At 50.5% G+C, this 9,553-nt stretch overlaps 1 protein-coding gene across 1 annotated transcript in view; it reads right to left on the bottom strand.

Annotated features, from left to right (window-relative positions):
* Nucleotides 1-9,553, bottom strand: part of ASPA (aspartoacylase) — an 83,687-nt gene that overhangs the window by 23,482 nt on the left and 50,652 nt on the right. The window contains exon 5 of the mRNA XM_029611356.1: nt 3,397-3,506. Coding sequence (XP_029467216.1) covers nt 3,397-3,506 — 110 coding nt within the window. The remainder of the gene's footprint in view (nt 1-3,396; nt 3,507-9,553) is intronic.

Below are 9,553 nucleotides of genomic sequence, written 5' to 3' on the forward strand. Positions count from 1 at the left end.
TATCCGTGGTGACCACTACCCAGTCTGGGATTTCGAGGGGCATGCCCTGCGCCAAGTGGAGCGGGTCTAGCCACCAAAGTAAGCTGTCCCTGGCGAGCTGGGGAAGTGGGAGGACGAGCTGATACTCCTGTGACACCGGTTTCCAGCGAGAGAATAACGCCTGTTGTAGCGGTCGCATATGTGCAAATGCCCAAGGTACTAGATCGATAGTGGATGCCATGGATCCCAGGATCTGTAGGTAATCCCAGGCTGTGGGATAGGGGAGACAAGAGAAGCGATGAAGCTGCTCCCGGAGTGACTGTGCCCGATCCGGTCACAGGAAGACCTTGCCCCTGGCTGTGTCGAAGCGCGCACCCAGGAAGTCCAAAGACTGCGATGGAATAAGACTGCTCTTGGCGAAGTTGACAACCCAACCGAGGTATTGAAGAAGCTGTACCACCCGGGTGACCGCCGCATGACCCTGTGCCAGTGTTTTTGCGTAGATGAGCCAGTCGTCCAGATATGGGTGAACTAGGATCCCTTCGCGTCGGAGAGCTGCCGCCACCACCATCACCATTACCTTCGTGAATATTTGGGGGGCGGTCGCCAGACCGAACGGGAGGGCCTGGAATTGAAAATGCTGACCCAGTATCTTGAAGCGGAGAAAACGCTGATGCGCTTTGAGGATGGGAATGTGAAGATAAGCCTCCGTCAGGTCCAGCGAGGCAAGAAATTTCCCCACGGAACGCAAAGTCTCCATCTGGAAATGAAGAACCTTGAGAGACTTGTTGACCACCTTGAGATCCAATATCGGGCGGAAGGATCCCTCTTTCTTGGGGACCACAAAGTAGATTGAATAATGTACTAAGCCCACCTCCTCGGGAGGCACTGGAATGATGGCCCCGAGAGCTAGGAGTCTGTCGAGGGTCTGGAAAACAATGAGTTGCTTGTGAGGTGTCCCGCAGGGAGAAAAGAGGAACCTGTCTCTTGGGGGTCGAACAAAATCCAATGCGTAACCGTGCCTTAGGATGTCTAAGATCCACTGATCCGAGGTGATGCGGGCCCACTCCTCGAAGAAGAGAGAAATTCGCCCCCCAATCCTGGGGGTCAAGGAGTGGGTGAGTCTGGCATCATTGAGAGGGCTTGGAGAGAGCCCCTTGGGCCACCCCGTTCCTAGTTGGTCTGTGGCCTCGAAAGGAACTTGTCCACGACTGAGATCTGGAAGAGGGTGTCCGAGGCACCGTCTGTCTGGTGGTGCGGGAGCGTCGTTGCGTGTGAAACCTACTTCTAGAGGGATTAAATGATCTAGAAGATCGTGGTCAGTCCTCAGGTAGGCGATGTACCGCATTCTCCCCGAGTAGCTTGATGATCTGGTCCAGATTCTCCCCGAAGAGAAATTTCCCTATAAAAGGGAGAGATCCTAACCGTGACTTGGAAGAAGAGTCCGCCGACCAGTTGCGGAGCCAGAGAAGGCGGCGTGCCGAGACTACCGAGACTACTGACCTCGCCAGAACTCACAGGAGATTGTACAGGGCGTCCGCTCCATAGGCAATGACCGCCTCTAGGCGGTCTGCCTGACTTGCTTCCTCTGGCGGTAGTCCCTGAGAAGTCAGGAGTTGCTGAACCCAACGGAGCCCCGCTCTTTGGGCGAGGGAGCTACAAATGGCCGCTTGCACCCCCAGAGCAGAGACCTCAAATACCCTTTTGAGGTAGACTTCCAGCTTCCTGTCCTGTATATCCCGCTGGGCCATGCCACTTGTGACAGGAATCGTCGTCCGCTTTGTGACAGCTGATACTGCAGAGTCTACCTGCGGGACCTTAAGAAGATCAAAGAAGTCCTCGGGAGGAGGTTATAGCTTATCCATCGCCCTGCTAACCTTCAGTGAAGCTTCGGGGGCGTCCCATTCTCTGGCTAACAGTTGTAGGAAGGTAGGATGGGGAGGGAAGGCTCTTGACGGGAGGCGTATCCCCGCTAATACTGGGTCCCCTTTCATTCCCGAGGTAGAGGGTCCCGGTGGATCCTGGGGGGCCTCGATGCCTAACTCTTGGATGATATGCAGAATGAGGGCATCCAACTCGTCCCTCTGGAAAATCCGTAGTACGCTCTGGTCGTCCCCTTCCATCTGTGCAACGAGGAGTGGGTCATCCAGACCGAGCAGTGGATCATCTAGTCCGGGATCTGGCGCTGGAGCAACTCCCTCCACCGGGGGGAGTGCGAGCCGCACCCGGGAGGCCCCTTGGAGGGCCCCTGATGTCCCCCCCCCCCCATGTCCTGGACTGCCTGGAGGGCTCACCCAGAGTTATCTGCCGCCCTGGGCACCTTGGGGGGCAGGGGTCTTGTCGTGGGGTTTGGGGGCTGGGTCATTCTTGCCAGATAAGCGTTGTGCATAAGTAGCACAAAATCCGTCGTAAATGAGGAGGGGCCCGGGGGCAGGGGGGCAAGGTAGAAGGAGTCCCAGGTTGGAAATAGGGTCCCAAGGGCTGCACCGGAGTTAAAACCGGTAGCTGCATGTCCGAAAAATCCTCCAGCTCTTCCCCCGCAGGCAATGGCATGGCTGGTTCAGAAATCAAAATGGCCGCGTTCCTGCTCGAGGAGGAATCGGGGCCGCCCCAGCTTTATGAAGGCATGCTTGATCGCGCGATGGAGCCATCCAGCTGGCTGCACGGTGCCTTCCCCACCAGGGAGGCACCTCGTACAAATCTCCTCACGGGAGAGCCATGATCCCGGCTCCCCGCACGCTGCACATTGGTGCACTCTCGGCATGAGAGCAAAGAGAGAAGAGAGGGGAAGCCACGAGGAAACCTGTGCTGCGGGCAGTGGGAAAACGTGTCCGCTTGAAGCTCCGACCCCGAAATAATTAGCCTGCTAGCAGAGGAATGTTACCTCTCTGCGATCGGCAGCTCTGAGGAATGCACATCTCGGGGCCGAGGGTCAGGCCGCGGCCAGGTGGGGAGGGGCTGTCCCCCAGGGACAGCTGGTTCAAAGATACCTAAGATATAGGAATAAATTCACAGACTTACCCCAGGCATGCGCCGAGAGAAGGAAAGGAACAGACCAGCCCCAGAGAAAAGTAGAACTGTCTGCAAGTTGGGAGCAAAGGAAATAGTTGCTCTCGTATTACTAATTAACTCTTTTTTTTTTTTCAACGAACTTGATCCATCAACACAAGAGACAGAAGAGAGAAAAGGGAGAAGGAAGAAATCTCTCTTCAACACAGGGGAAGCCAAGGTTCCCCTACTCCTATCTGCTGGAGTCAGAAAGATACTGAGGTTTCCCAGAGGGTGCTCTGGTTTATGAAGCAGCACCCTCTGAAGCTTTGTTCTGACTCCATCTGCTGGACGGGGGACATAACCCACCGTCTGGACTGATCCTGGTACATACAGGGAAATTGTAGATAAAGAAACAGTAGATCTTACCTGGAGGTGATGGTGGATAAAAGCAGAAATTTCACCAGCTTCGTTTCTGGGATAATCTATTTTCTCCACTATTTTGTGCACCTCAATGCTGCAAGGTGGAAATTCTTTTCCTAGGAAGAAGATAGCAAATGTTGCTTACCTGTAACAGGTGTTTTCACAGGACAGTAGGATGTTAGTCCTCACATATGGGTGACATCACAGGATGGAGCCCTGTACGGAAAACTTTTCTGACAAAGTTTCTATAAAGCTTTGACTGACACTGGCACACTGAGTGCACTGAGCATACTCAGCCTGCTATTATCCCTGTGACCACAGGCGTCTCCCTCAGTCTCGTCATATAGCTAAAAGCGCAAGCGAAACTAAAATAAAATAAAGTAAAAACGTATACGGACCCAATTCCGCGGGGTGGCAGGTGGGTTTTGTGAGGACTAACATCCTGCTGTTCTGTGAGAACACCTGTTACAGGTAAGCAACATTTGCTTTCTCACAGGACAAGCAGGATGGTAGTCCTCACATATGGGTGAGTACTGAGCTGAGGATGCCTGAGAGTGCACCAAATGCACCCAAGACGCGCAAAAGGCGCAATGATGTGGGTGGAATTTGGAACGGAGGGCATCCTCAAACGCTTAAAGGGTTGGTGGAAGGATGTTGGGTAGTTAAACCAAAAAGAATAGGAGTAGACAGATTGGCCAAACATGGAGCATGCCGGCTAGTCGTATCTAAACAATAATGGCTGTGAAGGTATGGAGAGAGCTCCAGGTTGCAGCCTGATAAATATGTACAAGCAGCACCGGCCGAAGGGAAGCTATTGAGGCTGGGACGGATGCAACAGAGTGTGGTTACATACAGTGTTGTAGGGAAATACCTGCTTGTTGGTAGGAAAGAGATACAGACCGTCAATTAGGAGGAATAGGTCTGTTTGCCCACTGGAACTCGCAGCTTGACTCTTGCCACAGAAGGAAAGAGTTAGGTGTAATTCCTATGGAGTGTAGTGCGATCTAGATAGAATGCAAGTGCACTATTACTGTCCAAGGAGTGGAAAAACCCTCTCGCTTTGGTGAGAGGTGTTGGGAAAAATGGGCAGAGTATATTCTGAGTAAGGTGAGATGCAACGTCTACCTTAAGAAGGATATGAAGTTGAATACGTAAAACCACTTGGTCACGGAGGAACACAGGGTCGGATGATATGTACAAGGTGTGTAACTCACTGACTCTGCTGGCAGAAAGTACATTTATGAGGGAAAGAATTTCCCATGCCAAACTGTGAAATGAGAGGAATGGAAAGGCTCGAATGGAGAACGTATGAGACTTATAAGGATGAGATATAGGTTCCATTCCGTGACTAGTGAAAATAGAGGCGGCTTGATCAGTGGATAATCCATGGTAAGCTGACTCAGAAGGGGTTTAACGTTAATCGGGTATTCCCACTCCCAAACGATACACCAATTGGAACAGAGGTGTACCTATGTGGAGGATGTCTGGGGAGCAGAATCGGAGGGAGCAAGAGAAAAGAGTGGTGTAGAAAAAAGAAAAAGGGTAATACCCTTTCGTATGCATCATGTGGTAAATCATGCCATTTTGAATGGTAGAATTTATGTGTGGAAGGTTTTGTGATGCTACCAGTACCTGAGAATATCAGTGAGTCTACGATTTGAGACTGACTTGTGAGAAGGCGAATTGGTTACTGGTGTGATAGATTGAGAAGTATGGGAAGCATACTGATCTCGGCCAGGACGTGGGTCTGAGGAACAATGAACCCCGTCCTAGTTCAGCATTAGAAGAGTGCTGGCTATGAGAGGCAGCAGAAGAGACACATTTAAGAGGCCCTTGAAGGAAGAAAGGTGTCTATGGGAACGCATTGGAAACATGTTTAGGGAGTAGAATCTGTGCACCGTATGGTTCGATTCGGACACAGAGGGCAAGTTAAGGTTGACCTCAGCGCTAGAAGACTTTTCTTGCTACACACGTAGTTCGAGACCATTAGAGAGAATGGAAATCTATGTGGAGAAGGTCTGCTAGTGCGTTCGGTAAGTCTCTTAGATAAGTGTCCGAGGATGCATGGAGTGAGTAAGGGCCAAGTGTAGAGTTGCGCAACTTCCTTGCAGAGCAGCTAAGAGGTTGTGCGTGCTTGTGTGTTGGAAAGCATATTGTCCCTATGCTGTCTGTCTGTTTGCACAAAGATTTGTTGCAGAGGCAGTATTGGAAGGCATAAGGGTATGGCTACAAGCTCCAGGAAGTTCATGTGAAACTGTGCCTGGAGCAGAATAGACGCATATTGGGTTGAGAAGATTTTAGGTCAAACTTTACAACCCTGAGTAAATACGAGCATGAGCAGGATCAGACTAGGTTTTGGTTCTAGATCTGCAATATGGATGAGGGACAAAAGCTGTTGAACAGCTTAGACCCACTGATAATGGAATTTCACTGAATCTAACCCATAGCAGTTTCGGATCTATGAGGAAAGTGCATAGTGAAAAACCCCATGGCCCAACAATGAAGAATTGAGGGGCTGAGGTTATGGAATATGCGCGCAGGGACATGTAGGAATTTATTAGAATGTCTGCGCAGTTACTGGACAGGAAGGTCATTGTGACTGTCTAGCAACCGTGTCCAGAAGTGTTGTATAAGGGATTTATGGCAGTGACAGTAATCCCAGGTAGTAAATGTATAGTGAGTCATGAAGAAGTTAGAGCTCCGTGCGTGGACTGACTGTAATTATGCAGCTGTCCATGCAAGGAAAAGTGTGAATGGTGTTGTACTCCGTAGAGAAACAGCAGTGATTGATAGTGATTCAATGAAATATTCCAGTTGCCGGAGCTGGTGCAACCGGCAGAGCTTGGGATTGTAATATTGTTGACTCACCATGAAGCACATAGAAAGATTAGAGGTAATGTACTTACTACGATATGGAAGCATGGTGACAAGAGATACCATTTTACCTGTGCCTTCTGAAGAAAGCTGGTATTTCTGAGGTCCAGGATGGGCGGAGAGTAGCTACTTTCTGTTGAAAGAAAGAATAGTGTAATTAAAACTCCCCAACCCCCCTCCCTCCTGCGCTATGTAGCGTCTGGGGGAGTGTACCAGGAACCCTGGTACAAAGTGGGGTGGCCACTCTGATATCCGGCCAGTTGGGAGACCAGGAGGTGTCCAACTGGCGGGGCTGATGTAATCTGGATATCATGTAACCTCCCACGGGAGTGTGAGCGGTAAAGTCTTACCCGCATTTCTGTGTTCTGTACAAGGAAAATTCGAGACCTGTCGTCAGGCTTCGAGGTGGACTTGCACTTGAGGCAGTATTTGCTGGATCTCATGTTTAGCAGATCAGTGAATGCATCTGGAACTTTGGTTCTGAATTAGGAACTAGAAGCCAAAGTATTAATCAGTACAGAGTCCCGTTGCTGAAAACGGGAGGATGTCCTGATGCAATCCCAAAGAGATGATAGAGAGATTCTCTTGGTATTGTAGCTGACATAGCTGGCAATAGCAATATGTGACACTAATACGGTTCCTGGAAGGTAGATAACCTAGAACTTTTCGAACCATGTGGCCCGAATTAGAGAACACATCTCAATGGGAATGCCGCAGAAGAGGGATTAGAGTACTTACCATCCAATGTGGATCACCGAAGGATGAGCCGGTGAAGATTGCTGGCTCCGTGGATTTCAGGAGTCATCGAGGGGTAGCCTGTCAGACGTAGACATCCATCTCAACTCTGAAACCTGGTATGGTGGTGCAGGTATAGAGAAGACAGGCTGGGCGTGGCTGGCGCTACCACAGTAATTTGTGGAGGGCTACAATCCCGCACCAATGTCGGTGGGGCACGCCTCGGGAACAGGGGAGCCATCTTTGGCTTGTGAACCCGGCCCTCGTCGCAGCGGCTCAATGTCTAGTGACACCAGTGCAGAATTCTTTGGAACTCATTCCGGTGTTTCTGGAGCACCAAGGACTGCCAGCACTGTGCAGAACAGTGGCGATGGCAGTGGTGATGTTGCTCGGCCCGGGCATTCTCCAGCACTGAGATGGATAGCACCGATGTGCTGGATGGCGTCAGTGGTGGACGGTCACTGTGTCGGTGACGATGAATGCCATGGTGCTCGGCCCGGTCTTTTCCCAGCGCCGAGGTGGATGCCCTCACTGTCTTGGATGGCGAATAATGACGGACTGTCAGCATGCCTGCACTGCTCCTGGCACTATGTAGTGTCATAGGCTAATATGGGGCTTTAATAAGAACCCAAAGCATTGAGCACTGTGTTTAGGCGAGGGCATTACGTAGAGGTGCTATGTCAGTATTGACGGTGTCGATGGCGGCCGAAGCGGCCTCGAGAGTATCGTCAAAAATATATAGGAAAAAATATCGATGACCCGGGCAGAGCAATGATGACCGTGGAGGAAGCACTGACGGCATCGGCGTAGGTATCTATGGAAACAATGTGGCATCAAATAATCGAAAAACATCGTTGGCATCGGAAAAATCATACCGGCATCAACAGAGTTGATGACCGCATCGATAGGAACATCGAAGGCACCGATGGAAATGATGTGGGTGTCGACGGCATCGATGTATGGAGGCGGGCGTCGACGGCATCGGTGGCATGGCCACGGGCATCGAAGGCATGGCCACGGGTGTCGACGGTATCAATTGGATAGACTCGGGCACCAATGGCGTCGATGCCGACATGGGCATCGATGGCACTGATATGGTCACTGATGGAATCGATGTTGGCATGGATACTATCGATGGAATTGACATTGGCATCAATGGAATCCACTTTGGCATCGTTGCCATTGGTGGAATCGACATTGGCATCGATGGAACTGACATTGGCATTGATTGCATTGATGGAATTGAACCTGGCATCGATTCCACTGACCTGGACATCGATATCATCGATGGAATCGATCCAGGCATCGATGCCACCGACAGAATTGACCCTGGCATCAATGTCCTCGATGGAATCGACCCTGGCATGGATGCCATCGATGGAATTGACCATGGCATCGATGGAAATGTCCTGGGCATCGATGATATCGATAAAATAAACGAAGGCATCGATGGAATGACCCTGGAATCGATGGAAGTGCCCTGAGCGACGATGGCATCGACCCGGGCATGGATGGCACCAACGATACAAAGGTGTGCGTCGATGGCATCCACCTGGGCGATGATGGCACCGATGAAACCCAAGGAAAAAGCAGTGCCATGGATGAAAAACATGGATGGCACTGATAGAAATGATGCAGGGAGCGATGGCATCAGTGTACCGCGGGGCGGAGGGGTACCGATGGCATCTAAGAATCCAGGACGGTCTGAAAGGGGGTACCGACGGTAGCGATGGGGGCATTGACTGCGTGAGGGTACCGAGGAAATCGAAGGACCTGAAATTGACAGGGGCTCTGGCGGCAATGGAAACCGTGGAAGTCCTTGTCCCACTAGTGCTAATAACCAGGCAGAGTGTCACAGAGGGACACTCGCAGGCTATGTGTGGCTAACTGAAAACATAGGGAGAGGGAAGGCCGCAGTCGGTTGGCAGGCCAGGGAGGTGACAGGAACCGACCGAAAAACAGGGCATAGTACTCACTGAGCGTCGAATAAATGTATGCGAAGGGAGACCTGTGCAGGGAAAAAGTGTTTGTGAATTAAAAGTTTAAGTGTTTCCATGAGAAAAAAGTGTTAGAATTTCTCACAGAGCTCCTAACCGCTATGCTTACTGCAGAGCGGAAAAAAGAAGACTGAGGGAGACACCTGTGGTCACAGGGATAATAGCAGGCTGAGCATGCGCAGTGCACTCAGTGTGCCAGTGTCAGTCAAAGCTTGATAGAAACTTTGACAGAAAAGTTTTCCATACAGGGCTCCATCCTGTGATGTCACCTATATGTGAGGACTACCATCCTGCTTGTCCTGTGAGAAAAGGTTATAAAAGACTGAACAAACTACAATTAAATCCTAAGTAAAGGAGCCCTTAAGGCTGAGTATCATATATTAAGCTGATTTAGGAAGATCTCTCTCATTAGTCCGTATTTCTGCAAACTAACACTAAAACATGCAAATGAGATGCTAAGAGAAAGGGATGGTAACTTTCAAACTGGCGCACAGGTGCATATGTGCATGCATCAGCCCGCACCCAGGGAGGTGGTTATTTAATAACTTGTGCAAGTA

This window comes from Rhinatrema bivittatum, chromosome 8, assembly GCF_901001135.1.
Source record: "Rhinatrema bivittatum chromosome 8, aRhiBiv1.1, whole genome shotgun sequence".
Lineage (NCBI taxonomy): Eukaryota > Metazoa > Chordata > Amphibia > Gymnophiona > Rhinatrematidae > Rhinatrema > Rhinatrema bivittatum.